This window comes from Cyphomyrmex costatus, unplaced genomic scaffold, assembly GCF_001594065.2.
Source record: "Cyphomyrmex costatus isolate MS0001 unplaced genomic scaffold, Ccosl1.0 scaffold29, whole genome shotgun sequence".
NCBI classification, from domain to species: domain Eukaryota; kingdom Metazoa; phylum Arthropoda; class Insecta; order Hymenoptera; family Formicidae; genus Cyphomyrmex; species Cyphomyrmex costatus.
In genome coordinates this window covers 1,994,924-2,010,036 of record NW_017277017.1, presented here as the reverse complement: position 1 = coordinate 2,010,036, position 15,113 = coordinate 1,994,924, and the positions used below count along the sequence as shown (strand labels likewise).

Here is a 15,113-nt window from a genome sequence, read left to right as displayed (position 1 = left end):
TACAGCTCAAGATGGATTATTCTTTTTTTTTGTACATTATATAGTAAAATCCATGGTGAGATTTAGTAACGGATCGGAATTACATATACATATAATATATACGTACCTAATTACTACTTCTATATATTTACTGTATTTCTTTTTTGTTAATGAATATCTAATATGAATATTTGAGAACTTTTGAAAGAGCAGTTAGAGGACGCCACGCCAAAATTTTCTTATTTAACGTATTTATAATTTTCTTATATAGTAAACATGTTGAGTGTTGTATTTTTGTATTTAGCGTGGCATCCCCCGACTGCTCTTTCAACATATTTACGCATTTCAAACCACACATATGTCATCAATTTTTTGTTTTATTTAATCATTTGGCGATCTGGATTGATTATACATATATCGTGCTATCTTATAAAAGAGATCATCAAAATAACGGAATTCTTCATTTTAGACAGTTTCTTTACCATTTAGATTGATTATTTTATAATAATTCTATATAAAGATATATATATAATAGGGCTCAATAATTTAATAGTACATTGTGTAACAGTGGAGGATATTTGTTTATTGCGCGACCGGGCACGAGCGCCCGTGCCGACCTATAAACAAATATGCCCCCACTCGCTACACATAGAATTTTTCATTACAAGTGCTCGTCGTAATGTGCCCTATACAGCAACGTTTTTGCGCAGAAGAGTGGGATTAGAGAAATAACTCAACGGCTTGAAGTATTGGCTATTTATCGCACGCAAAAGCGTTAAGGTGTAGGGCACATTACGTGCACGCGTGAAGAAAAAATTAATAAATGCAAAACAATGGGCTACTAACTCTAAGATTTTTTGCTATATATACATATATTAATGAGTGCTCCAAACTATATATATAAACAAACGTTTCAACCTCTATCGGGTCTATCTCAATATTTAAATTTTCTGATTATTTTAATTGAGACGAGCGTATGGCCAATGTAAATTGTCAGTCTTGAAATTGAATATTTGTACGCACAAGTGAACAATCTGTTATAACAAAGAGATGATATTAGCGATTAGAACGATATTGATTGGAATACAGTGAATTTATCGATCGCGAAACAAATAATGCATAAATGTCTCGAGAAATGTTCAATTTTTGGGAGTCGCGTAGGTAGTTAAAGTTTGCAACATATAGATACCCCATATACGCAAAATACAATTAAATGAGCGCATGTAAGACAAAGGACGATATACAGACAATGCAACGTATAATATATACTAGATATCAAACGCGATTAAAGAGAGGTAAATTCACGAGATTGTTAACGAACAATTTTCAAATGATTTTATAACAATTGACGTCTTCTATATTCCTGAATGAAAATTAATACGTATAAAACAGTTTAATAAAATTAATATTTAACAATACAATTTTATAAATTAAATAAGGTTTTTCATTTTAAATTAATATTTTTTTTTAATGTGTCTATACTTGTTGAAATAATTTTTCACTCAAATTCTAAATCACCGTCAAATTTTGGTATTACTTTCAAATACAATATAGAAAAATCAGTAATCTTTCATAATTTTCTTATTTGTTAAAAAATATTTATAATATATCTTTACAGAATAAGTATTCTTTAAATTATATTGCACTCTCTAGGCAAAAGAAAAAAGAGCGTATATATGTGGCTGTGATTATAAATAGTCACCAAACGTATTTGCAGATGTACAAAATAGAATATAGCGACGTCGTCGCCTTTTTTTATAGCCAGGCTTTTTTCCGGTCGGCCTCTACGCGCGCGCGCGCGCGCGTAGTTTGCAAACTGGACTCGCGGAAACCGAAATATGGTACAAAGAACAGTTCTCATACGCATTCGTGCACATACATCGCACACGTGGACACTGTTGCGTTGTGACACAGCAGCCACAGAGTCAAAAAGCGAGCATAAAGAGATGCTCGCGAGATTTTAATTGGACGAGCCGAGCGCGCTTAAAATATTTCCACCGATCCGCTCTTGCGTACCCGCCACGCAATTATTTCCGATGCTTTTAACAACAGAATCGCCCTTAGGCATTGTCCCGGCCTGTATACCGTTATGTTAATTGTTAACAGACTCAATTAATGCTGTTTATTATTACACGCTCGTTACTTACCTAACGAGACATAATTAATATTATACACGTATGCAAGATTATGCGAATTGTTATATGGAAATGCATTTCAAACGATACGTTTAAGTGAAACAATGCGTAATTTTTGTATTTATTTATACCTTATGACTTTAAATTTTCTAAAAATTCAGTAAATTCCAATTTTTTTACGTATTTATAAATACAATTATCCCAATTTTTTACCTACCAATAGTTAAATCTTTTCCCTATCTTAACTCAATCCTATTCAGGACTACTTACAAGATATTCTTGAATGTCTCTATCTCTCGCGGGATCAGTTGGCGGAATTCCCGGGTAATATCGGTTTCAACTATTCCCATGTCGCTTTCGTTATCTGGGCAAATCTGTTTGCACTCACGGCTTCGCCTATTTCGTTATACAAACGTCACGGAAGCGTCGCGGAAGCGAGTAAACGAACAACGCGATCGGGAATGGATGGTAACTCTCAGTGGTTGAAAGCTAGCAATTTTTGGACGCTGGAGCAAAACCGAGAGGAAATGTTCAAAAAATATTCGTCCTTTTTTAATACATATAACATTGCAATATTCCTTTGTAGTAATATTGAATAACATATGAAAAATTGTGAAATAACTTTAATTTAAAATGACTTTGATATATATAAGAGTGGTTCAAATATGAACTAGATTTTTTGTGCAAATGCAAATCATTGGATAAACATACAGTGAGTGGATAAATAGGGATTGTTAGTGTAAATTATATTATGTCCACCAATTTTATTCATACTTACGAAGTTCTCGTTTATATTTAAATCATCATTGTATAACTTTATAGACGTGTGTTATACCTATTATTTGATTTTAAAATTACTCACATAAAAGAAACATTCTAAACATTCTAAACATAATGTAATTGATATATTTATACGGATATCCTAAATTGCAATATTTTTAGGCTGTCCATGTAATGTAATTTGGACATGTCTGCTGAATGAGTTAAGTTTTTTCCACCTATAAGCATAATTCACACGTGGACAACTGCGTCACGCTACGGCGCGTCTTTTCATTTACTTTAAAAGAGGAATAGAAAGCGTCTTTATAGCTGTGCAAATTACTTTGACCGCTCAGTGTTGTACACAGATGATAGATCAAGGTCCGCATCTTTATCTCGCGAGATATTTCTCAAACATGCTCATTGTCGACTTGTTATAAATTTTAAGTAAAAGAAAAGGAAGAAATAAGAACAGGCGAGAAGAAAAAAACGGAAGAAGACTAAAGAGAAAACATAAGCCGCAAAGGGCATTCCCTTGGAGGTGTGCCTTTTGCGCGCTAATAGCTTCCACCGAAAATTACTCTTGACATTTGACGTGGTTCCTTCATGCTCCGATTATTTCGTTCTCCAAACCACCTTGTCCAATCGCGACATATTCCACAAAGCGCGATTCCGCTAGTGCAAATCCCTATCCGGTACTAAAGTGAGAAGTAAAAACTTAAAAACGTATAAGTTTCGATGAGAACGAAAAGATCCGTGAAACATTTGTCCGTCCGTGAAAAAAATTTCATAAAGTTTGTTTTCTGTGGCTAAACTAGTGTAAACACGTTTATATCTTAAAGTGAGATAGATGTATATTTGATATTGATCGAAAATGCGCAAGAAAAAGAAAGTTCTGATGCAGAAACAAAAAACAGACCAATAAAGATATATTAATGTATATAAATAAACAAGAGAATTTGTCTGTATTTGCCTGCTTTATCTCACATATCTTCACGTATGAAAACTTGCGGGTATCTTCACTGGCGCAAGCAGAAAAGGGCGTCCCTCCCCCTCCGAATAAATCCACGGGGTGAGAGATTTAGTAACACTTAAGGCGCGTGTACTCGTTCGCCAATTTGTCTTGGAACGGAAAGGTACGAGCCGAGTATACCGGGGGCGCGATAAGACGCCCCGAAATGCCTCTCGCTGTATTATCGCTATCGGTCAGCTTTATTTATTGCACCGCGAGGGCAGACGGTAAATGTGTCGGCGAGGAGGCCCGCATACACCGTACGGCCGCTTTTCTCAGCGGGCAAAGAACAAATGGGGCTGCGTCGCACTTTCGGCCTTCGTCGAGGCGTATACATACAGTTGCTGTAAACGGACGACGAGAACGTGCGATTTTGCTCCAAAGCGTTTTGTATAATTTAGGCGCAAGTAGATACGAGCACTGAACAATACGAGTACGTGTTTGTTACTTTTTAACAATTACTTATTGTTCGTAAAATGTTCTTATGTACACACAAAGAACGCATAGTTACTAATTTTTGAAAAATAATGTGTTATCATTATTGCTACTTGAAAAGTAACGACTTATTACCTCTTATAATTTATAACAATTTACTTTTTGTAATGTTGAAGTATGATATTAAATTTTTGAAATCTTACTTCATTTTTATGTTAATTAAATTTTTATTTGAAACGTTATTTAATAAATATTAATTTTTTTAACAATATATAATATTAAAATTTAAAATTCTAAACAATATCAATTCTTTTCAAACTACTAAATTTCAACGAAAACGTAAAAAACGCTATAGTTTTATCGGTAATCCAGGCGGCTCCAACATCCCCTTAAGCACAAAATTATATTATTAGTTACAAAAATTTTTTTACATCTTTTACTTTTAGTCATATAATTTATCATGATTTAATTTTCACGCATGCGATTTTTAATTTCTTAATATTTAATGGTTCTAGCTTTCAATTGAAGACCTTATTGATTTTAATAGCCTTGTGGGCCTTACTGTCTGTCACGTAGTACATAATATCACGGAGCATCCAATGTGGATCATGTGTCCCGTATATTAATGCATCATTATACCTCCAAGAGAGAGAAGAGTGCACAGATTTACTTTAGATAGTATATAATAAAATTTCATAGATACCTAATCAATATTTACATAAATACTTTATTAAAGTGACAAGAAAAGGTTGTTTAACAAATATACTTTAGTTGAAAAAACGGAATGTTATTGCATTATTGCTTACTTTATGCATTTTCCTTTTTTTTATACTGTAGGTCCCATATATGTGAATATATGGTATGAATCCCGCAGGCTGAGATTAGACATTAAACTAACAATCTAATTCCAGAAAAGAATCCATCTAGCGGTATTCATCCAATTTATAAATTGAATATAAAAAATTATAACAAAAGTATAACAACTAATAGCTCCAGCCTTCCTTCTCTAGAATTATTGTTATTAAATAATTACTATACAAAGTTTTAAACCAATATACAAAAGACAGCGATTACTACACAGGAAACTAACATTATTAAAGGAGTTGACAAAGAATAATTTTTTAAAGATAAAGTATAGATAGATAGAGTATACAAAGCTGATCTATTACTTCTACATCATCATTGTGTGTTAAAAGTCATTGAATAGCAATTAACTAAATCGTTCAAGCATATAACACGCCGGAGAATCGCTTGAAATCGTTTTTCTCTTCCCCATCGATCATGCGTTATTTCATTAAGGCCATTGAATGGTGCTTGATTGACCGCGGCGTGTTTGCCAAACGAATTCCTTTTCAATTTCGTAACTTGCCACTGCAGGAAGATTTTTCGCCACTCGGAAAAGTATCGGTGAAACTATCGATTTTGTCCTACTATTGTTCTTGTACTGTTAGGACTATTGTAGTAGAATCAATAATCATTGTTTGAATTTAGTCGAAAAATTTGACGTCAATATTTGGACAGTAATCATTAGTACCGACTAAGAGAGAGAGAGAGAGAGAGAGAGAGAGAGAGAGAGAAGAAAAACTTTTTTTTCTTATTGGACCCCTAAATTTCAAACCGAATGAGACAATACCACAGCAGTCTAAGCTGGATCACGGGTGCTTCTAAATAATTGCGTGTGAATTTAACTCGTGATATTACTAGGATAGTTCAATAGTGTTGCGTTTCTGAAAAAATTTCGGTGCGCAATCGAATTACATACGTAGTATATATAAATTCACACGCAATTATTTAGAAGCACCGTGATCCAGCTTAGACTGCTGTGACATTGTCTCATTCGATTTTTTATTTTTTTGTGATGTAGTTTTATCTAGAATTTATTGTATCTGAATATAGTATACCAAATGCTTCATCTTTTGTTCATCACTATTGTTATAGATCTGATATTCTGTTTTTTATTTATAGATGTCTGTAATTTTATTCTCTTCCTCTGCTTATTCTGTGATCTTTTATTTTATATAACAAATAAATATCTTTATTATATCTTTATTATATCAAAAGGCAAAAAGAGGAAGAATTAAAATATCTAGTTTCTTTCATTTAAAATAAGATCCATTTAATGGTAAACTAAATCTTTCTATCGATTATTCAAAATTCGAACCATTTAACATTGCAAATGCTTTGTTGACCAGAAGAAAGAATTTTACGAATTGATTAATCAAAGAATACTTCGAAGCATTTTCAACGTTAAGTGGCTATATTCCGTTATTCACTGTAAGTACTAAAAATCTAGTATACATAACGTAAACTATAAATTTTCAATACTTGCAGTAAATAATAGAATGCGGCCATAGAGAACATTTATACCGGCTGTAACCGCATGCCGTATATCGTAAATTTAAATCAGTCGATCATTCTCTTTTCATTCTCTTTCATTGTAAGAGGGGAATGCTCGATTGTGATCAGTCAATTCTTACAAATTGCAGCATACGGCACACGATTACGAACAGTATGATCTTCGTCATAAATAAATGATTACTCTGATGTCTATGCTGTTTGTTTTCTTTCTTTCATTTAACGAAACGGTGAATAGATAAAGCAAAAATTGAATGTGTGCATGATATTGATTTATACAGCACAAATCTCCAATCTTTAAGACGCGCGTCCAAAAGACGTTAAGACATTCCTAGAACATCCTTCAAGATGTGTTGTATGAAGAGTCAGGCGTGAATATCGATTACTATTTACAGCCTGTACAACTCACTAAAACATATTGATGTATCCTTCGCAGGATGTGGAAGTTGATACCGGATGCAATGTTTATTGTTAATGACTCATCGTGGTGGAGGCAAATAAATATGTAACTTTGCACCATTTGCGAGGAAGAGAAGGAAGAGAGAAAAGAGGGACAGGAGTGGTAATAAGAATTTAATTAATGGTGCGTGCAATGACGGGGCCAACGCGTACGACATGAACGAGTGTCGCACGCACGCACTCGATTGCACTTTTAGCGATCTCTATAATTACGGTGACCATACGTTCTTTATTATAAAAGATAGTTCTTTATTTTAGATAACTGTCTTTTATAGATTTATTTGTTTTTTCAAAATTTAATTTTATTCTTTATTTTCCAATATGATGCCCTTTACTGTACTTTAGTTTAACATTACGGAAAATTCTTTTCTAACTAGCGTTCCAATGTTTAATTTTTTTGACGGAAAATATTTTATTTTTTGATTTCATGTATATAAATACAATTTGTTTTTGTTAATTATATTTCTTAATTTTTAAAATTAAATTTATTCAAACTAAAACTGTTTTTACTTTTTAATATTTCAAATCTTTTATTATTTCACATCAAGTAGGATTTGTTCCAATATAGTAGTTGAATCAGTTTCAAAAAATTGCGTATCAGAAAACTGCGTATTATCTCAATTTGATTATATTGTGCAATAAAATTTTTGCAATAAAATAATGCACAGATTCTTGATAATCACAAACTGATTTGAAAATATGCAGGAATAAAGCCCTATAAAATTTTAAGATTTATTCTTTATTTTCTTTAAAAAAATGTCTTAATCATAAATTACTAAACAAGGTCATTCTAATGCAAAGTTGGTACTGTTTTCTTTGACAGAGATTTACTAATTGATTAATGTTGTATTACTGCCATAAATAAAAAAGAGTTAGAAATACCAATATTGTTTGCCTTCCTTTTCTCTGTCGGATTGCATTTTTTTTATAGTTTAGTATACATATAGGAAAGATTTACTTTAGGGTCTGAGCGCAGGATTGCCGTAACATATTAAGACTTTCAGGATAATTAACAAGATTATTTTTAACTTGCTTACAAACGATTAGATTACTTACTTTTGCTTATATAGCACGTGGTAGCCGCTATCAAGAGATATAGTGATGTCCACTAATTCCAACGTCACACACCAAAGCTTGTGCGTTGCTTACGTCAACAACTTAAGTCTGCCTTAAATATGTTAGATTGGGTCCACAATAACCTCGCTTTAAGAGGCTCTAAGTTGTAAAGTCGTAAGAAATTGACCAATAATAGTTGAATGCGAGAAAAATAATCAACTGTGATTGGTCAATTTCTTACGGCTTTACGGCTTAGGGCCTCTTAAAGCGAAATTGTGGACCCAGCCTTACGGTAATCCTGTGCTCAGATCCTCAGCATATTATAGACGTAATTATGTGCAATAAGACACGCAATATCATGAAGAGCCGACGCTTGCAGAGCACGTAATTTTTATTACGCAGAAATTCTTCGTGTAATTATATTTCCCAGTTAATTTAAAAATTAATACATAATCAGTCGACTTTTTACAACTTAGTAAAAACAAAGCTCACACAATATCACACTAATAATAATTACATAGATCGTTCGCTCATACGCACAAGCTGTTAAATTATTTAAACAGCTGCCCAAGTGCCTATTGTATAAATTGATTACTTTAAAAAAAGATTCCTTACTAATAACAACTGTAAAATTTCAAGTCTTAAAAAAATATTTACATTCTTTCTTATCATTTTTTTCAAATAATTTGGAAGTTAAAATACATATTCATTGGGACTTTTGTAACTTGGTAAAAAGCTTACATATCATTCGAACAACAGAATTATTTCTAATACCATTGCGACTCTTAAATATCTTATTGACAAATACGCATTGCATTTATTTTCATTTTTATTTCATTTATTATAATGATAAGAATCCGAGAAGTGTTATAACAATTGAAATATAATATTTACTTGCGGTCAAAATGTGTACCTACAATTTTTGTGTATTATTAAAATAAATTTAATCACACGTGATCATCCAATATTGGCTCTTATAGGCACTTTTATATTCTGATTTAGTTGTTTAGAACATTAATCTTAAAATAATAATTAATAAGACTCTATATGTATAAAACAATGTAAATATAAAAAGGGCAAAGAGCCAAGTAAATTAACGAACTATTTAATTCAAATAATCATACATAATATAAATTAATCTTATTTTTATTGTTTTGCAATTTTTAATATCACATACTTATTTTACACTAATATTTTACGAGATACAGTGGCAGGGATGCACTAAACTTAAAATAGCGCTAAAATATCTTAAAGTAAAGATTTTTCATGAAGTTATCGTCAGTCAAAATTGACAAATTTTTGCTGCAAATTTGCTTAATTCTTTTGAGTAGTACAAATACACACACACACACACACACACACATACACATACTTTATAAACCCTTTACTTTTATTGTAAGAAAATTTATCAAAATGATATTTATACTCAATTTCAAAGTTTCTAAAGAAATTGTCAAGACATTATGTCTTGTTTCGAAGATTTTGAGATTATAACTTTTTGGAACATTATCGTAGTTTTCAATTTTAGGGATTATGATTTTTAATATTTTTATCGACTTTGTATGTCCTTCAAAAAATATTACTATTATATTAAAAAAACAATGATTTAAATATTTTAAATAAACATAAATGGCAATATAATACATAAAACTTCTTTTAATATTTTAACTAATTAATATATTATTAATGTACATTGAGATAAGGCTCAATATGTTTTTAAAAACAAATAATATAGAGAAAGAGGGCAATGAACCAATAATATCGTTAAAATCTTTTTAAATTATAATCTAATATATTGCGAAGAATATCACGTAATTATGGCGTTTCGTCCCAGCTTCCACTACTGGACTCATCAGTAAGGTATTGTAGTGGAAGCCTACCTTAGACGCCTGTTTAAGTTATTAGATCGAGAATCTATATATATAGATATACGCGTATCCAAGCACTTGCGAGAATTTTTGCAAATATCTATAGATCTCTGATGGCGAGTTGACGTAGTAATATTCTTCGCAATATATTTATTCAAAGTAATATATGTATTACCCTCTCACCCCCCCCAACTTGCGTGCCGAACAATTGTCGGTCTTGAAACGCAACTCGATCTGAAAATTCCCCCCAAATTGCGCGCCGAACTATCGTCGGTCTTGAAACGCAATTCTAATAATCTGAAATAACGTCCCCTTGATCAAATTGTGATTTTAAACGCTTCATTTCGCCTGCGTCAATTAAAAATGTACATTGAGATAAGGCTCAATATGTTTTTAAAAACAAATAATATAGAGAAAGAGGGCAATGAACCAATAATATCGTTAAAATCTTTTTAAATTATAATCTAATATATTGCGAAGAATATCACGTAATTATATTATTTTAACTATTAATATATTATAATAAATCAGTTATAATATATACTAGTTAAATTAGCAAAAATATTATTATAGAACCCGTTACTTAAAAAGAACGCAAAAAAGAAATATATTGGTAAATAAAAAAATTTTATAAATAATTTTTTTAATGTTTTATTGGCGATTCGAAGCAATTTGAAGATCAATCATCTCTCCGAAATTTTTGAAGTTTTGCACATAGATAGTGCTGTGGGAGAGAGAATTTTATGCCTAAGAATTCTTTTTATTGCAAATTTAATCAAGATTAATTAAGCAACGAAAAATTAGACTATTCTACTTTATAAAAATTATAACTCTGTTGTGAACTAGCTGATTTTATTTTTTTTAATTTATGCTGAAATGTTCTAGTTCAGAGGAAAGAAAATTAACATTCCAAAAAAGTTTTGTCTTCTATTATTTATTTGACAATAAATCTTTAACCATTTCTTAAATAATCGAGGAGTGTCGGAAAACTAAAAAAAAAATATTTTTTACATACTTTCAGTTTTTCTATATTTTAGGAAAAAATTCAAGAACGTGTCTTGCCTAGTTTTCGAGAAAAAAATGTTTTCTCGATGCAAAGTGGATGTTTGTCAAGCGCGCGACGGCGGGACACAATACTGTCCCATAGACATAACATACTAGCAATATGGTGGGGGTATTTTGTAAGTTCAAAAGCCTCGTTCGATTGTTTTGTAAAAGCTGTGCGTAACCGTCGAGTAAAAAACTTTCTCTGCATTGAGACCTGAAAAAAATTTTTATTCGAAAACGTGGCAAAACATGTTTTTAAATATTTTTTCTAAGATGTAGAAAAACTAAAAGTAGGAAAACATAAAATACATATAGAAAACATATATAGAAAATATATAGAAAAAAAACTATATAGAAAACATAGAACCTATAGAAAATATATAGAAAACATTTCTTCTAAAAGTATATAAAAATGAAATAAAACTGAAAGTACGTAAAAATCATTTTTCGAAAAAGATTTTTTTATTGATCTTTTCCCAAGTGTTCAAAATTGGTTAAAAAGTTTATTATTAAATAAACAATGGGAAACAAAATCTTTTGAAATATTAATTTTTTTCTTGTGTAGACTACAACATTTCCAGCGTAAATAAAAAAATTAAGTCAGGTAACACATTAATAGCAACAAAGTTATGAAAAAAGGTTATGAATTTTTACAAAAAAAGTAGTTTAATTTTTAATCATTTGTATCTTAATTAATTTTGTAATAAAAAAAATGTTTTAGCCCAAGATTCTACCTTCCACTATCTATGTGCAAAATGTACAAAATTTCTCAAATAATCCACTTCACGCGGAATAGTCCTTATTAAAGTTTAATAGTAATTACGCATCTCATGTGCGCACAATGTTTCCGTAGTATTACATTAGCAAACTACAAGTTATCGATTACGCATTCTTTATTAGTTTATTGTATTATAATTTTAAGTATTTATTGTATTATAAATTTAAATTTTAAATTACAATTTTAGCATCCGTGTTTTGTTCACAAAGCCAATCGCAATGATGGAAACATATTATCAGTTTTGTTTATATTTTTATTATTAGTTATTGTTTTTTATAATTAATTAAACGAATTTATTGGGCTCGTAGCCATTGTTTATTTATTATTTATTTTATTGAGCCTTGTAATATACTTTAATAGATTTAGAAACTTTTTCCCAGAATTAAATATATGGATCAATACTGATAATTGATAAACTATGAATAAATATTTGTAGTAATCCCATAAATAGATTCATAAAGAAAAATATTGCAATATCCCATTGCAATAATATGCCTTTTTACACCACTTCTTCCATTTAACGTCTTAAAATTCAAAATTGATTCATACTTTTTAGCTAAAAAAAAGGTATTTTAAATCAACTAAATCATAAGATACAGAAGTTATACATAGATATCTCATATTTAAAAAATACATATATATGTCATGTGATATATATATACATCGTATTTTAAAAAATTTAATGTATTCTTTGTCCCTTAAAAAACATACTAATTTATACGTTTTTATCTCTTTATTCAAACACATATGTTAAATTTTAACCGTGTTTACAATTTGCATACGTGCTTACGTCACGTAATTTTATTTATCAAGTAAAACATATAAAAATGAGATGTACCATATATGTTACACTCAGGTATTTGTAGTCTCTTAAGTCTCAAAGCTGTAGAAACAATGGCTCGATTAAGTCATATTGCGTTGAGCATTGCTGTGAATGTACTTGTACTGATGTGCATTTTTGCACAAGAAGAGCGTTATTCTGATGAGATCGATCATTTCGATTATCATATTTTTTTCAAAAATAATACTATTCGAGATGCATATTACGATTGCTACATGGAAATAGGACCGTGCCAGACAGACATAATGACATACATAACAGGTATTGTATCTATACAATTATTTGTCTTTGGTGATAGATTTTTTTATCTATATACACAAAATTTATTTTCGACCAACTACATTAGGACAGTTGATTTGTCAAAGTTTTATTCATCGGAGAATTCTTAACTGGAACATTCACTGCGTATCTATTTTATTTTTATATTTTTGATGTTGAAGATCTGAAGATGGCTCAATATAGAAGCCGAAACATGTAATTCTAATGTCATTATCATATTATATTGTTAAGAACATCAATCTTCTATTTTATCTTCGTAATACAAATTTTTTTTTTAAATTGACATATAAGATTAGTTTTAATTTTTGACTCTTATGCCCTTTATTCATTTTTAAATTTATTTATTAACAAGAGTCCTTTATACATAATTTTATTAAAATTTATTTTGTCGTAATATGATAATATAAAAGTTCTTATTGTCATTAAATCATTTACAATGTAAAATAGGAAATTCTTATGTCAAACTAAGCAAAAAACAACAATTATCGAAATAAAATTCCCTATTTGCTCTTTTCTAATTCTTATGTTTTAAAAAAATTTAAATTAGATATTACATATAGATACATATATTGCGATTGTAAATGCATATTCATATATGTATGTATATACCTCTACAATATTCTACAAAATATTATAGCAACATTGTAGTAATATTACTTTAAAAAATTAGATATTTCCTAAAACGTTGCTACAATGTTCCCTTGTAACTAAATTAGAATATTGCTGCGATATTTTGCGACATGATTGAAATATTTAAAGAATTACAGACATATCTATGCAACGTTATGCAACATTTTATTAATTAATTCAGTTTTATTAATTGCTAAAATATTATTGTTTGGCATCATATATTCCAAAATAAAATTACAAACAGAAAGAGTTCTAAAAGGCAGACTCGAAAGAATTTGGAAATCTTCATAAGATTTACATCTTCAGCAACTTGATTTAGAACACACGCTTTTTTGTCAAATACCTGGACATTTCCTTCTTACGAGAAGCGCGTCCATCGTAAGGTAGATTTTTACTTATTAAATAATACCCACATATTTACTTATTAAATATTATAATAACATTGCAGCAATATTACTGCAATTGTATATTGTATATTGTTACAATATTGTTACAATATTTTGTGTTGTAATTTTTAAAAACTATTAAGATTTAACAAAAGTTAACAATAATATATTTAAACATCGTTGATTACTTAATAACGTTAACTCAATTTTTACTTTTTGAATAAAAATAATTCAACAGAAATAGATGAAGGTTTACATGCAAAGAATTCATTTAATTATATATTTTTATCGATTCATGTTATATATACGTTTTAATAGATTATTATTGATTTATCAAAATATGAGATAATACTAATTGTTCATTTATTTTTTGTGTAAAACCATATCCTTAAAATGAATATTAGTTTTTTAATTACTTATGTCTTTTCTTTAACAATATATATATATTTTTTTTTAATACGACTTTAAAAGAATAAAATTTCTAAGATGTCTTTTGTTTTAATTCTCTATCGTATTTAGATTCTATAGACTTTTTAATCAGGTAAGCGAAATCAATTATTAGAATAAATTTCAAAAAATATTTTTTTTATTTCAGGGATTTTCAGCGAAGTTTACCAAAGTAATTGCAAGAAGTGTACTGAAAAACAAAAAGAAATGTTTTTAGCAGTTACTGACTGGTTCCGGAAGAATGAGCCCAATAAATGGCAACTAGTAGTCGCGAAGACAATAAAAGATATGAAGAAGAAAGCTACTCAATAATTATCGACAATTTAGATGGATAATAGATCCACCGATATAATTTAATATATCAAATATAATTAATTTATATACCAAATATAATTAATGTGTATATCATATAACTCCCGATTGATTGATATGAATATGATATGATGATTTGCAAAATATGATAATTTATAACCTACTTATTCAAATAATATCTGTAAAAATTACAATCTGATGAAATTAAGAAATCATTTTGAATAAATTATATTTATTCAAAATGATTTCTTATTGATGTACAATTTGTATTGTCTTAATAAAATTATATTATGAATAGACATCGGATTCTTATGCAATTTCATATTTTTTAGAAA

The 15,113-nt window shown here is 29.5% G+C and overlaps 1 protein-coding gene across 1 annotated transcript; it reads left to right on the top strand.

Annotated features, from left to right (window-relative positions):
* Positions 1-12,751: 12,751 nt before the first annotated feature.
* LOC108775240 (ejaculatory bulb-specific protein 3) lies at positions 12,752-14,793 on the top strand. The gene is made up of 2 exons (XM_018541546.1): positions 12,752-12,985; positions 14,615-14,793. The coding sequence occupies exons 1-2, from the start codon at positions 12,778-12,780 to the stop codon at positions 14,776-14,778; spliced, it is 372 nt and encodes a 123-aa protein (XP_018397048.1). The 5' UTR covers positions 12,752-12,777; the 3' UTR covers positions 14,779-14,793.
* The last annotated feature ends 320 nt before the right edge of the window (positions 14,794-15,113 follow it).